This window comes from Aquarana catesbeiana, linkage group LG05 (assembly GCF_042186555.1).
Source record: "Aquarana catesbeiana isolate 2022-GZ linkage group LG05, ASM4218655v1, whole genome shotgun sequence".
Classification (NCBI taxonomy): Eukaryota; Metazoa; Chordata; class Amphibia; order Anura; family Ranidae; genus Aquarana; species Aquarana catesbeiana.
In genome coordinates, this window is record NC_133328.1 from 167692932 (window position 1) to 167709524 (window position 16593).

Sequence of the window (16593 nt, forward strand, 5' to 3'; positions counted from 1 at the left end):
CAAAAACATTTTGTTGTAATACTTTGCAAATGTATTCATGTACTTTTCCTTTAGGAGGGTCAGTATGTATACTTTTCATGTTTTTTACCCTGGAAGACATTGCAAATGACCAGCAGATAGCAAAACAGGTTACATTGTGAACATCCTGCATACTGTAAAGTTCCAGGAGCATCCATCTCAGGGTTGCTTCTACTCATGCAGGGTACATGTGCCAGTCTCTTTGAAAATGAACTGTACAGAGAGTGGGAAAGGAAAGTAAGGAGACAGAGTATACCTGAAAATTTTCTGCTCAACACAGACTCCAGTCTTTTGTACAAATGTACCATACTGCCTATTCTCATGTGTTATGTTCTCTAGCTACCCCTTAAGACTACAGCTCTTTAGATGTTCAGTTTATATTGTGTCTTGATCATATCCCTCCAAGACTGGAGAGCTGAGAAAGATCTACTGTATACTTCTCTCTCGTTCTTTACCCACCACCACCTCTGTAGTGAAGGACAGCCATAGGTGCTTCTTCAGGGCTGATTACTTTCTTTCAGCCACTCAGCATCTTCAATAGCGTCTCAGAAGGGAATACCTCTGCATCATACAACTCCCAAGAGTTAAGCCCACACCACCCACCCAGGGTCTAAACCCAGGGAGAAAAAGACCATGTGGCAGGTCAAACTCCTATTGAAAGGCAAGGTTGTTAAACATTTATAGCACACATAATTAGCCCCTCTGACACAGACTGTTGGAACATGCTCAACTGCATCTGACAGAAACAGTAACAACCTATGCTTAGCCACACTCAATATGAGAAAACATATAGGCTGGATTCAGATCTCACAGAAATATTGAAGCTATTTCCAAAAAACTACAAAATCCCTACACATAATTGTTTGGTGGGCAGAATTAAAAAACTTGGCACAGTTGGCTACATTTTGTTGAATATTCAGTAGGAAGTGGCAAAACAACCTACAAATATGAGACTAATCATTCCTTAGCAATATATTTCTTTAAATAAGATCATACACATGTGTAGAACATGTAACATTTAACAACTACCAACTACAACTACCAATGCTGAGCCAATAAAAAAGGAGAAACTATTCAAAATGCATATGCAAAAATATATTACACATGTTGACAGTACACAATAGCATAAGTTCTCTTAATAATAAGATGTTTTATGTAGCTGGAAAGATATATCCATAAATTAGTTAGCAACTAAGATCATCAACCCTAGCCAAGGTAGTAAATGCTATGAAACTGGCGGAACGTTTATCTAGTAATTTTCCATACAAATCAACATTTTTTTATGTTAACATATAAAAAGGTGCTCAGATGGAAATACATGGAGAATATTTTTTTATCCAAAGGCAGCTTACATTTCTGTTTTTTTTTCTCTGAAGTATTGTGTTGGAGAAACTGGGCATGTATGACTATGAAAGTTACATACAAAATGGATAGGCTAATGGCCAAAGACCATTGGCCAAAGAGGGTCATTAGCAGCAATACCTAACTGAAGCTGCATTGAGTATAAATATATTTAAAATAAATACATTTTACACCACTGCACAATACATATACACATAATATGCATACATATACAGCATATATGTATGCATAAATGTTCTCACATATGTTCAGATAATTGGTAATGGTAAGACCGCCTATTACACCTATGACTCTTTTAGACACAACACTGAACAAAGGGCATGATAGGGAACCCCTGGATAGCGAATTCAGCAAACTCAGGACAGTGATCCACCTCAAACACCCAGTAATGCTTCGGGCCATGGCTTAGCAATTCTGGTAATTGGTGCACCCAGCAATTTCAGTTGATTCATTATTCACATGTTCAAGAAAATCATGATTTATTTTGAAAGAATTGATGTCATCTGGCCAACTCTGTCCTCAAATCAGTTTCCTCAACTTTAACAAAGATTACTTTGATGGTCTTGATGGTAATAAATAGGTGCTCTGTGCCTATGACTATAGTTCGTACTTGTGTCTTATCTGCTGGGAACCAATGAACAGAGTTTTTCCCACAGAGAGCGTTGTTTTAAAACTTCTGTGGGGTCATGCTAGTTTGTCAGTGGTTTAGATGTAAATTGTGATTAGGAAGTGGAAAACATTTCCTGCTTATGAGTGATATCCAGCAATTAGTTCTTTTCAAACTGAGTAAGTTGGTAAGATAATGAGGTTTGAAAGAAAGAAACCCTGCTTCTGGATGTTCTTGAATGGCAGAAATGATTGATCATTTTGATTGTTGAAGTAAAGTAGTAGAAACCTCTTTGCCTACATCTTAAATTAAAAAAAAAAGTCTAAAATAAGTTCCAATATAAAATCTGTCAACAGTGATAGAGTTTGAGTTTATGTTATTGTACATATTACAACATAGGTTTTCATCTTTTTCAGCATCTTCAAAACGTTATGCAGATGTTGTATTTCTGGTTGACTCTTCCTCAAGCATTGGAACTGCGGTATTTCAGCAAATCAAAGCTTTCATTACAAGAATAATTGAGCAACTTGATGTGGGTATTAATAAATATCGTGTTGGACTGGCACAGTACAGTGGGGCAGCACAAACTGAGTTCCTACTGAACACCTATGACACCAAGCAAGAAGTTACAGATCACATTCAAACCATTGCTTTTAGAGGTGGCCCTCTAAATACAGGAAGTGCTTTAGATTACTTGCACACAACCTTTTTTGTAGAAGAAGCTGGGAGCCGCATTAACCAAGGATTATCACAGTTTGCAGTTATCATAACATCTGCAAAATCTCAAGATATTGTCAATGAATATGCCCAGCAGCTAAAAAGCATTGGAGTAACAGCGATTGCAGTTGGAATTCGTAACTCAAATAAAAGAGAATTAGAAGAAATAGCAACAAATCCTTTTGCTTTCCAACTGAGGGATTTGCAAGGCATAAGAGATGTAGAGCAACAGATAATTAATACTGTTGTCACTCAGGAAATGCTGCAGTTTGCTTTGATACCAGATGCTCCAGCAGGTACAGCAAATTAACTTTTCTATGAATATACAGTCTATAGTTCCATCCAGGGCCAGTACAGGCGGGGGGGCGGAAGGGGCATATGCCCTGGGCGGCACCATTTACTGGAGGAAGAGGGGCGCAGGAGAAATGCCGGCAGTGTGCTGCTAAAACTGGGTTAATTAACACTGACACTGGTGCCACTAATGCAGCACAAATGGGTTAATTAACTATCACTGGTCACTAATGCATCAGTGACCAGTGGCAGTACATTAACCCCCTTCCTGCTGCATATTACAGAAATACCATTTGTAATTACAGGCATACCCCACTTTTAAGTACACAATGGGGTTTATTTACTAAAGCTGGAAAGTGCAAAATCAGGCTCACTTCTGCATAGAAACCAATGAGCTTCCAGGTTTTATTACCAAAGCTTAATTGAACAAGCTGGGGTTAGAAGCTAATTGGTTTCTATGTAGAAGTGAGCCTGATTTTGCACTTTCCAGCTTTAGTAAATAAACCCAATTGTGTACTTAAAAGTGGGGTATGCCTGTAACCACTTGCCAACCCGCCGCAGGTAGCAGCTACAGACACCGGGATGTACCTGTACAACACTGCTTGCTTCAGGGTTTCGGGCGCATTCCCACGCCTGCCTCCCTACCCTGTGATTGTACATAGCAGAGAGTCTGTCAGCAGATCCCAGCCAATGATTCATGGCTGGGACCTGCTGATCGGCTGTGTCCAATCACAGCCCAGAGTCTTGTGTTAATAATCAACACAGTGCTCTGTACAGAGGGAACGACCGCTTTTTTATTTTCCGTGCAAAGCAGAGATCAGAAACATATTGATCAGTAGTAAAAAGCAGCACACATTATCCTCCCTGGCGGTTTTCCCGAGTGTGGCTCGGGGTTAAAATTCAGTACCATTAGCGGTAACCCCGAGCCACACTCGGGATCGCATTGCAGGATCCTGGGGCGGCGTTACTTACCTTGTCCCCGGGATCCTGCGATGTCACCCGCAGTGTCCGAGGGCTCTGTCCTCCGCCCGAAGCCTCTCTGTGCCAGGCTCCGTTCCCTGCGAGCGGCGCGACGCACGGGGGCGGAGCCTGGCGGCAAATTCAAAAAAATGTCAAAAGCATAACCCATACAGTACTGTAATCTTACAGATTACAGTGCTGTATGAAATGATTTCACATCCCTTTTGTCCCCAGTGCTTTGTCCTATGCCCTGCATGCAATTTTACATGATATACACTGTTCTTTCTGCCTGGAAACTGGAGATTGTCCATAGCAACCAAAAAGTGTCCCTTTACGTCAAAAGTGGCTTTAGACCAGCTAGAAAACAGTGATAGTAAATTAGAACACTTGCAGAATTGAGCGATAGTGAATTGTGGGGAAATTTATTTTATTACTATTTTTTTTCTTTTTATTATTTATTTTTATTTATTATATTATAATTTATGTTTTTGTGTTTCAAACTTTATCATACCCGGGATATCTACTAGACTCTGGTTTGGACAGATTTAAGTGTGTTATTGTTAAGATTTACAGACCTACAATATAAAACGCCAAATTTCCATGCAAAATAATGGTACCGCTTTCAGCACCTAAAATCCGAAATAATCATACCGCCAGGGAGGTTATACACATTACATATTATTAGGCGCACAATTAACCTCCTTGATTGCCCCTAGATGTTAACCCCTTCCCAGCCAGTGTCATTAGTACAGTGAATAGTAGTGTATGGTATTAGCACTGATCACTGTATTAGTTTCACTGGTGATGTCAGTGGCAGTTAGTCAGTTCCCACAAAGTGTCAGTTAGTATCACTATCACAGTCCCACTATATGTCGCTGATCGCCGCCAATACTAGTATAAAAATTCCAGTGTATATCCCAATGTTTTTACCAAAGACATGTAGCAGAATAAATTTTTGCCTAAATATATGAAGATTTTTTTTATTATTATTATTAGATGTTTTATCAGAAAGTAAAAAATATATATTTTTTCAAAATGTTTGATAATTTTTTGCTCATAAAATAAAAATGAAAAAACCCAGTGGTGTGCAAAAAATTATATAAATACAGCGTTGCATGACCGCGCAATTACCAGTTAAAGTAGCGCATTTCTATATAGCAAAAAATGGACTGACTACAAAGGGTGTAAAATCTTTCAGAGCTCAAGTGCTTAATTAACCTCCCCCCAGAGAGTTAACCACTCCAGCCAGTTCATAATGGGTGGGGGGGCCCAGTTTTCCATCTTTGTCCTGGGCACCGGATGACCTTGTCCTAGCACTGGTTCCAACCAATGCTGCAATAGGTTAAACAGAGTTTTTGCCATTTACTTTGGCATTTGCCCCTGTGAAGCTTACACTTTTTATGTTCCAACCATATGCAGACATAATGCCGAATTGTGAGTAGGGTCAAATTGTGCTAATATTGGGAAGAGCTTAAAGGGAATGGTTAAATAAAACCTGAGCCTGCTTGCTGCATACATGGCACACATATGCCAGATTGATTAAAGGAGTACTGAAGCGCTGACGTGAATAAATAACCAAAAATCATGTGATAAATGAGAGATAGCCAAATAATATAGCTGCAATCAATAAGTATGTGATAAGTGATTAATTTAGTGTAAGTGAATAATTGCGCTAATATTAACCTCTCATGGGTAACCCTTGGTGTATAACTTAATATGTGACAGAAAATTACATAAATAAATATATAAATAAACTCCGTATAAATACACCTATGACAAAAGCTGTGAAGTAAAATACCACAATAATCCTAAAATTCCCCAAAACTACATAAATCACTTATGTGTATCACCAATAAAAAATGTGTCCAAAATTTAAAACCTTGGTGCATTCAGTGCTGATTCTTTATCATAGTCACGTGACGGTGACGCAACGCGTCAGGAGGAGGATCCTGTGACATTGCTAGTAGTGGCTGTGTGTGAGCACTGGCGGTGGATGAGAAGTCCGTAACACAGAGCTCTATGCAGCTGATCATTACAATCTATACGCGATCTTGTGAGCGGGGATATGTGAGTACAACCAAATATCCTTGCATTTAGCAACATTTTTTGCTGAAATCATTGCGCAATGGATTTGTCTCTCTTTATATTTTTTATGGTATGGAAATGAGTGGAAAATCAGACTAAATTCTACCGGGAACGGAGCGGTGAAAGTGACAGTGAACTTGCTACTATTATAAATAATAGGAGATTCGGCACTGAACTCACCTATTTGCAATCTACTTATTTATTTATTGATTATTTATTGTTCAAACGCACTGAACTCACTTATATTCAAATAATTTATTTATTGATCACTTATTGTTGATGCATATTATCATTGGTGTCAGTGGAATAAAATAAGCTCTATTGTTGGTCTCATTGGCAGTAAAATAAGCTCCATTGTTACAGTTAGTGGGATAAAATGGGTCCTATAATTGGTGTCAGTGGAATAAAGTAAGTCCCAACATTGGTATCAGTGAAATAAAACAGGCTCTATAATTGTTGTCAGTGGAATAAAATGAGCCCAATTTGATGTCAGTGATAAAGTAAACCCCATACTATTGGTGTCTTTTGGAGCAGAGATCAATTTGAATGACAGAAGCAGCATAGTTGCAGTGGTGTGTGGTAGAACACTGGCAGTGTTCGAAAACTTGGTAGCCTGCTGACACTCTGCATGGTGTCCTGAATCCTAGAAACATGCACAGTGTGGGCCATTGTCCAAAATCCAAGTACTGTCCTGCAGAATCCAGAACACTGTGGGGTTGATTTACGAAAGCTGGAAAGTGCAAAATATGGTGCAGCTGTGCATGGTAGCCAAACAGCTTCTAACTTCAGTTTGTTCAATTACAAAGTTAAGGCTAAAACTTTGAAAAAAAAACTGGAAGCTGATTGGTTTCTATGTAGAGCTGCACCAAACTTTGCACTCTCCAGTTTTAGTAAATCATCCCCTATGTACCTCAATGCACAAATGTTATTAATCTGTGAATTGTGGCACAGTGCTTCAAAAATGTGGTAGACCACATGTATTAATAATTGTGGAGGTTTTATGTGTGAAGGTTTCCATTCAAAATGAATAGGCCGCGTAACACAACATACTGGTGTGACCAGGTCCTTAGGTAGCTATTATAATGCTACCTCTATACCTTTGCACCTACGTCTGTACCATAGACCAGACCTCCATCTCTTTCCCTTCTCCCTTCCAGGAATAATGCAGGGGTGAGGTGTGAGAGCTTGTGGCACTATAGTGGCTCCACAAAAGAAGGGGAAATAGGGTACTGTGATAGTGATGCAGACCTCCTCCACCATGCAGCCACCAAAGCACTACAAACTACACCCCCAGCCATTTGCATGCAAAAACCAAGCCAATCCATCCTTATGAGGCCCGAGAAATGTACAGCTTTTTGGAAGACATGGGACCTCAGGAAGCACCATCATTGCTATACAGTCCCAGACTGACTCACAGCAGAATACAGTCTCCTATACACAAGTGTATGCAAGGGAGAGGGGGAATGGCAGTGGAGGGCAAGGGGTCTGATTGAGGGGGTGCAGGCCAAGGGATGTAGCTATCCTGTTTTGTGTGTGTCAGTCACAAAGGTCTAAAGCCAGCTGACACTGCAGGAGCAGGGAGAATTTGCTGCAGATCTGTAGCAGTCTGCCCAGTGTTCTGGAACCTGCAGGACAGCCTTTGGGACACAGACTCTGTGGGACAGTGCAAGAAAATGCAAGACTGTCCTGCAGATTCCGAGACACTTGGCATATATTGAGAAGTGTGCAGTACAGGATCAGTTCTGGGAGGTGCACACACAGTACCAGACCCTTCTGGCACAAAAAAGGCCTGGGTTAGATTGACCCCAACACTGCACTGTGTGTTTTGGGTGTTTGCTACTTATTCCATACTATTAGACATGTGTTTATAAATTTTGTCAAACATGATTCACACAACTTTCACTCAGGATTCACACATTTTCCTAATGGGATTTAACTGGGAAAATGTGTGAATCCTGGGTAAAAGTTGTGTGAATCTTGTGTGAAATAAAATGTATAAATGGACCCATTAAATATTAAATATTTACATGATTTCTATAGCACAAATCAATATATTGTATAATCCCTGCAATAATTGTGCCATTAGTAAAGATTTTTCAAATAACCATCCATTTAGAATAACTTTGCTTGTAAACTTTTTATGGAAAAAATTATAACATAATCGAACCTCTTTACAACAGAGGGTAAAGCAAATCTAAAGCAAGTCTAAAAACAGTTATGCAACTTGACATGTGTTAGTAAAACTATACATATCATTGAAACTACTTAGTGAATCCGGATAAATTATATTTTGCTGTTTTCAGGACAAATTGGGTTTTCATTTGGTGGTAAATTGTTATGGATATTTCCTGGCACAAATTGTAAAAAAATATATATTTTTAAACATTTTGCTGTATATTTCTTGCTTTTGCCATCACAAAATAAATTCTCCTGATGATTGCAGTGATACCTCATACATATATGTACAGTATATTATTCGTTGTTTGCAACCATAGTACAGCCCAGAAACAATAGTGCACATCTTGCTTTTTTAAAAGCTTACCTAAAACACATTGACATTGACACTAACTGACATTTACACTAAATTTAAAAAAAGCTTTTTAACCCTACCTATAATACACTGACTGTGACCTTTGACCCCAAACTTTGACTCTGATCATGACCGTAACCTTGACTCTAGCTATAACCCAGACACTGGCCTAGATCAAACCCTGATCTAGCTCTTTTTCTTTCTTATTTCTTTTTTTATAAACACACTTCTCTTAGTTTTTACACTTTTCTCCTCTAGTAAGGATAAACAGATACAACGTATTAGAGAAGAGAACAGAGGGGTGTGCCGTACAGTGACTGATCACCTTCTACACCCCAGATATCCCCTCAGTACTTTAAACCCTCTACACCACAGATATCCCCCAGCACTCTGACCCCTCTACACCCCAGATAGCCAACCAACACTCTGATCCCTCTACACGCCAGACAGAGGCGGCTCTAGACTTTGTGAGGCCTTAGGCAAAACTTAGACATGAGGCCCCACTGTATTATGAACTGTATTAGGAGGGTACAGTATAGGGGAGTGGACAGTACAGGGGGTAGGTAAGTGGGCATAATAAAGATATATTTTCCTCAAGCAGAGCTGCACAGGGAAACTGCTCTCACAGATCCTACCTATTCTGGTAGGCTGTCACAAAGAGAGAAATAAAGGGGGATGGGTGGAGAAAGAAAGAAAGAAAGAAAGAAAGAAAGAAAGAAAGAAAGAAAGAAAGAAAGAAAGAAAGAAAGAAAGAAAGAAAGAAAGAGAGGGGGATGGAGGAAGAAGGAAGGAAAGAGATGGACAGGAAAGAAAGAGAAAGAAAAAAAAAAGAAAGATGGACAGGAAAGAAAGAGAAAGAAAGACAGATGGAAGGAAAGAAAGAGAAAAAAAGAAAGAAAGAAAAATGGAAGGAAAGAAAGAAAGAAAGAAAGAAAGAAAGAAAGAAAGAAAGAAAGAAAGAAAGAAAGAAAGAAAGAAAGAAAGAAAGAAAGAAAGAAAGAAAGAAAGAAAGAAAGAAAGAAAGAAAGAGAAAGAAAAAAAAAGAAAGATGGACAGGAAAGAAAGAGAAAGAAAGACAGATGGAAGGAAAGAAAGAAGGAAAGAAAGAAAGAAAGACAGATGGAAGGAAAGAAAGAAAGAAAGACAGATGGAAGGAAAGAAAGAGAAAAAAAGAAAGAAAGAAAGAAAGAAAGATGGAAAGAAAGAAAGAAAGAAAGAAAGAAAGAAAGAAAGAAAGAAAGAAAGAAAGAAAGAAAGAAAGAAAGAAAGAAAGAGAAAGAAAGAGAAAAAAAGAAAGATGGAAGGAAAGAGAAAGAAAGACAGATGGAAGGAAAGAAAGAGAAAGAAAGAAAGAAAGAAAGAAAGAAAGAAAGAAAGAAAGAAAGAAAGAAAGAAAGAAAAAAAGAAAGAAAGAAAGAAAGAAAGAAAGAAAGAAAGAAAGAAAGAAAGAAAGAAAGAAAGAAAGAAAGAAAGAAAGAAAGAAAGAAAGGAAGAAAGAGAGGGGGATGGGGAAAGAATGAAGGAAAGAGAGGGGGATGGGGAAAGAATGAAGGAAAGAGACAAAAAGAATGGAAAGAAAGAGAGGGGAATGGAGGAAGAAGGGAAGGAAGAGCATCCCCTACATCAGTGTACTCACTGGGAGGCAGGAGGGACTGGATGGATGGATGGATCAGACTCCCCTTGTCCTTTTCTCTTTGCTGGGCTTCAGTTTGAATCTTCCTGCCCACACATCCCCTTCTCTGAGGCAGCACAGAGAACACTGCCGAGGAGAGTGGGCGGGGCAGACACAGGAGGAGAGGGCGGGAGGAGGAGGAGCATAAGCTCTCTCTCCTCTTCTGTCTGGCTGTGCGGGCAGCAGGGGGAGGGGGGAGATCTGTCAGAGCAGGCTGTACACTGAGCGGCTCTCCCTCCCTGCCTGTGATCCGGAGATGTCTGTGAGCTCCGATCACACGTCTCACTCGCAGCCTGTTATCTCTCCCTGTAGCAGAGCGAGGGGACTCGGGACTGAGATCTCTGCTGCTGAATGAGGCGGCTCTCTAATTAGGTAAACTAGCCAGCTGTGCGAGGCCCCTATGACTGCGAGGCCTGAGGCCACAGCCTATTTCGCCTAATTAGAGAGCCGCCTCTGACGCCAGATATCCCCCCAGCACTCTGACCCCTCTACATCCCAGATATCCCCCCAGCACTCTGACCCCTCTACACCCCAGATATCCGCCCAGCACTCTGACCCCTCTACACCCTAGATATTCCCACAGCACTCTGACCCCTCTACACCTCAGATATCCCCCCAGCACTCTGACTGCTCTGCTGCCCGCCTGCCTCCCCTGTGTATCCATCACTCTCAGTGCCATCATGGGGCCCCCAATTTTGGAGCAGTGTGGGCCCAAGGACCAGCTGCTTTGGGGAAAGTGCAGGGGTGCCCCATGCAGCTGGGGCCCCTGAGCAGTGCCGAGGTGAGCCCACTAATTAAGAGAGCCCTGCATACTGTACCTAGAAAGCGGTCAAAGAAACTATTGCCTCCAACTGGTCTGGTGACAGCTGTAAAGGTTTACAATCACAGGTGCTTCCTGTCCTAGGAACAACCATCATTAGGAAAATGAAAAATAGGGTTTATGAGGGGAGCTTGCGACTCACTCTCTTCCTTCCTCACCATAATGCTTGCCAACTGACCACTTAGGCACCCAGTACTGCCACATGGGGTCAGGAACAAAATTCCTCAGACCTGTTCATGCTCCAAATTATGACCTAAAGCTTATGCCGCGTACACACGGTCGGACTTTTCGTCTACAAAAGTCCGACAGCCTGTCCGACAGACTTCCGGCGGACTTTCGGCGGACTTGCAGCAGACTTTCTAACGAACGGACTTGCCTACACACGACCACACAAAAGTCCGACGGATTCGTACGTGATGACGTACACCGGACTAAAATAAGGAAGTTCATAGCCAGTAGCCAATAGCTGCCCTAGCATGGGTTTTTGTCCGTCGGACTAGCACACAGACGAGTGGATTTCGGGTCCGTCGTAGTTACGACGTAAAGATTTGAAGCATGTTTCAAATCTAAAGTCCGTCGGATTTGAGGCTGAAAAAGTCTGCTGAAAGTCCGGAGAAGCCCACACACGAACGGATTACCAGCCAGCTTTAGTCCGTCGGCGTCCGTTGGACTTTTGTAGACGAAAAGTCCGACCGTGTGTACGCGGCATTACATCGGGCTTCGTCTCTTTACTCCAAGAAGCCACATTTGGCGGAACAAAAAGAAGATACAGTAAGTGTTTGTAGCTGGGGAGAGGGGCAGTTTAGTGAGCCTGTTGCTTTGCACTGCACGGGCAAAGAACAGGTTTACTCTCTAATGCCAAATAGCTGTTTGGTATCCTTTTCATATATCTGCATGAAGAAAAGGCTTTCACCTGAGATTCTAAGATGTTGTCAGAATATATTTTTAACTGCTGACACCATATCAGCACAATTAAAAATTCTGTATAGGCTTAAATTTAGAATGTATTCAAAATTGAGATGACATTAACATTTTACTCTTGCTTAACTAATAAGACACACTTATACTTTGTTCTCACAATATTTTTTTATTTCTTTCTCTAGTTTGCAGCAGTGCCTCCCTTGCTGATATTGTTTTTGTGATTGATGAATCCAGTGGTATTGGTGAAACCAACTTTCAGCTAACAAGAGTATTTTTGCATAAGGTTATCAATGCTTTGGAGATTGGCTTGAACAAAGTTCGGTTGGGCTTAGTTCTCTATAGTGACAAGCCCAACCTAGAGTTTAAACTGAATACTTTTAAGGAAAAGTATGAAGTTCTGGACTATATAACTAAGCTGCCATACAGAGGAGGACAGGCACACACTGGAGCTGCTCTCAATTTTGTAAGAAAGGAACTTTTCTCTCAGGACAATGGTGGCAGAGCACATCACGGTGTCCAGCAAATCGCTGTGGTCATGACCAATGGACAATCAAAAGATGATCCCACTAAGCCTGCAGCAAAACTGAGACGGTCTGGAGTTGAAGTCTTTGCAGTTGGTTTTAAAAATGCTAACAAGACAGAGCTGAAAAGCATAGTTTCGCATCCACCACGGAAACATATCTCTAAAGTGAAATCATTTATCCAGCTTCCAAATATTAACCTTAGATTAAAGAAGCTTCTGTGTCGGGAGATCGTTGTTCAATCATTTGCACTCCCAGCTCTAGCCCGGAGTTTGAAGGATGGTAAGAAAGACCAATCAATTCCCCTACCCAAAAAAAGGACAGTAAATAATAGTAAATTGGTATATGTGTTAGATAATACTTTTATTAGTGGACTATTCTTCGACCTGGTTATCTTATTACCAGATATAGCCAAAATATTAGTTTGTATATGCTATAGATTACAATATAAATATACAGTATATATATCAAGAGAGATAGAATAAGCTTAAATGTGTTGCAGCACCATGTTCATGCAAAGAAATTTAGCATGTAATAAACATAATTCTGGCAAAAGTTTCAGCCAGATTTCCTTTTTCAAGCCCAAGATACAGCTATTAAAACATAGTAGCATACAAAATAGTATGACATTTGTATAAATATACCTGCACCTACATGATATGTTAAAAATGTTCCAATGAAAACCAAAAACATTTATTAAAATGTAATAGGAAAAACGAAATGAAGAGTCATAATAATGTTTTATTTAATTTGCCAAAGGAAAAACTTGGTGAACTCAAACCTAGAGGCGAATCCCAGTGAAGTTTATTTGTGGGGAATCCTGTTTTTAAATTCTGCCAACTTTTAGGGCTTTCAAAAAGGCATGGAAATCTTGGCAATGCAAAGGGGGACATGTTCAATGCAAAACTGTTATGCCCCGTACACACGGTCGGACTTTGTTCGGACATTCCGACAACAAAATCCTAGGATTTTTTCTGACGGATGTTGGCTCAAACTTGTCTTGCATACACACGGTCACACAAAGTTGTCAGAAAATCAGATCGTTCTAAAGGCGGTGACGTAAAACACGTACGTCGGGACTATAAACGGGGCAGTGGCCAATAGCTTTTATCTCTTTTTTTATTCTGAGCATGCGTGGCACTTTGTCCGTTGGATTTGTGTACACACGATCGGAATTTCCGACAACGGATTTTGTTGTTGGAAAATTTTATATCCTGCTCTCAAACTTTGTGTGTCGGAAATTCCGATGGAAAATGTGTGATGGAGCCTACACACGGTCGGAATTTCCGACAACAAGGTCCTATCACACATTTTCCGTCGGAAAATCCGACCGTGTGTACGGGGCATTAAAGAAAAAAAATACAGTACAGTAGGAAGAGAGTGTTTTCATGTGGCTTCATGAGGCAAAATACACAAATCCTTTATATACCAGGCTTGGCGGATGCCTTATAGAAGTTGTACATGGTGTTATGGAACAGTACAATTATTATGAACAGTCTCAGTGACAACATAAACTAACAGACCTTATATAGCATAAACCTTTTTTCTTTATTTTACAACTAGCTTGGATTAAATACAGAAGCAGCGCCCAATATGTTTTCTTTCAGTTTGAAAAAAATATATCTTTTTCTTGTAGTTTTACCAATGACATCTGCTTTTTAATAAATAGTAACAGACCTGCCTTGACCAACAGATTAGCCAGTAGTTTGCTGTTGGGTCTGTCCCTATTCTTACTTGTGCAAAACCCTGTGGCCAATCTCTATCAAACTCTCATTAAGAATTAGGAGACCGCATGTGATACAGCAGCTTAAAATTGTTCGGCAGAAAGACATAATAGCAGGGCTAGGCCCCAAATTTACTAGAGACAAAGAGCACAGGCTGCAGCAGGACAGTTTTATTCATTGATAATAGACCTAACTGGTATATTCCCAACTTTTTTTATCTAAGTGGATGGAGGGATTTGGCAGTAAATGTCAGTGATATAATGTGAGGTTGTTTAGTTGCAGACTGTTTTGGTACTTATTTTATTCAAGCATTGCATTGGTGTGCTACAAAAAAAAGGCATCCAAAATAATAGATGGTAAGTACTAAGTAGTTGCTCTGCTTAGAACACCCCAAACATTGAAAAAGGCCATATCAAAAAAAAATAAAAAATCAAACAGCAAGAAAAAAAACCCCTTAAAAAAACAACATACCACCTCTGAAATAAAAGCCAGACTGATTAACCTAATGATTAACCTAAAGTAAAGGCCCTATCAACATAACCTCTTTGCGTACGCAAATATGCGGGCTCTCAGCCCTCAGAGGACGCAAATTTGCATGCAATAGCACCAAAAGTGCTGTGCGGAGAAGGCGTGCCTTGGGCGCCCTGGCACAGTGATCGGTGGCTCACGTTTGCGATCGTGAATTTTCCGATCATGTGGCCACTGCGTCAGCCAATCATGGTGGTAGTTTCTTGGCTTTCCCTACAACTATTTTAGATTCTCTGACACTATGGCTGGGTTGTTCCCCTCCAAGCCCCCTTATTGGCCCTTCCAACCCCCCCCTCCCGGTCATAGATCGAAGGTCAAGCAGAGCATTATGTTTAAACAAATTATCCTGTGCAGATCTGCACACAAATCCACTGGGGGCACAAATCTTGAAGTCGCAGGATTCCCCTCAAACACATGGCAGTGACAAACCTGAACCTCATTCCTATATATGAAATGCTAAAATATAAAAGTGCATGTTTCTCTCAATTAGATGACTGCTACCACATGGAGTACACTGGTATGGTACCCTTTGGCAGGTGGCATGAGCTCTCCCAGATCACATAATTTAAATACCACTAGAGCTTCGACTGAGCTTCTGATGATAGAGATGGGTCAGAAACCATAGTGGTACCTAGGCCTGTTTTCTGTGACTGGCACCAGGTTACAGCCTTTGGGATTGCCCCATCAGGGACAGGGGACCAATGCACAATTAGGATCAATAAGAGATATTGGCAGAGGGCAAGCAGAAAGAATTCAGATAGTTCAGGTTACTAACAAATAGGCTGGAGAAAAATGTGTTATCAAGCTCAGGCAGGGGTCTTGGCAGATCCCAAGCAAAGGTTAGTCAGACAGTCTGGGTAGGCAATAAAGAAAGCAGATAGCATAGCAGATTACAAGAGAACTGTTAAACAATAGGGGTTCTGCTAATTGATAGCTGGTTTGAAGACACAGCACCAGCCATTTCAAAGGCTGAATCCTAAAAACCCTTTTGATTAGTGGACATGCCCAGTATAGTCTTGGCAGGGACCCTGTGAGTCCTATTGGAAGTACTGGAAGGGATACAGTGAGTACAATTGGAAATACATGCAGGAGTTTTGGAAGGTTATACAGCTTGAAGTTATTTTTCTTGTACAATATAACAGTATGCTTTGTTTAATAGTAAATGTATGACCCCATAATGTTTTTGCACATGAACTGTGAAGTGCTTTCCCTTAGGTTGTGTGGATACAGAAGAAGCTGATATCTACTTTCTGATTGATGGTTCGGGTAGCATTTACCCAGAAGACTTTGAGGACATGAAGAACTTTATGACTAAGGTAGTAAGTGTGTTTCAGGTTGGACCAAATAGCGTACGCTTTGGAGTGGTGCAATACTCTGACAACCCAAGGGTTGAGTTCACTATCAATATGTTCAATGCACAGAAGACATTAAAGGAAGCAATAAAAGAAATCTACCAGCTAGGAGGGGGGACACAAACAGGAAAGGCTCTGCAATCAATGAAAAGTCTCTTTGCTCAAGCAAAAAGTGAACGGCCCAATAAAGTTCCTCAGTCCTTGATCGTCATTACAGATGGAGAGTCTCAAGATCGGGTGACTGAAGCTGCAGCAGATATTAGAGGAGATGGCATCACCGTATATGCCATAGGTGTCAGAAATGCCGTAGAAGAACAGCTGGAGGACATAGCTGGGAGCAAAGACAAAATGTTTTTTGTTAATAATTTTGATTCCCTGGATTTAATCAAGCATGAATTAACTCGTGATTTGTGTACACCAGAAGGTAAGCAAATTGAGGTTTGACAATTAAAATGTAGTAAATAATACACATAATTGAAATAATG

The 16593-nt window shown here is 40.5% G+C and overlaps 1 protein-coding gene across 2 annotated transcripts in view; it reads left to right on the forward strand.

Annotated features, from left to right (window-relative positions):
- The window catches only part of LOC141144549 (collagen alpha-4(VI) chain-like), a 418531-nt gene that overhangs the window by 128634 nt on the left and 273304 nt on the right, over positions 1-16593 (forward strand). For both annotated transcript variants that reach the window (XM_073630331.1, XM_073630330.1), the window contains exons 6-8: positions 2404-3000; positions 12166-12786; positions 15972-16532. In XM_073630331.1, the coding sequence (XP_073486432.1) occupies positions 2404-3000; positions 12166-12786; positions 15972-16532 (1779 nt within the window). The remainder of the gene's footprint in view (positions 1-2403; positions 3001-12165; positions 12787-15971; positions 16533-16593) is intronic.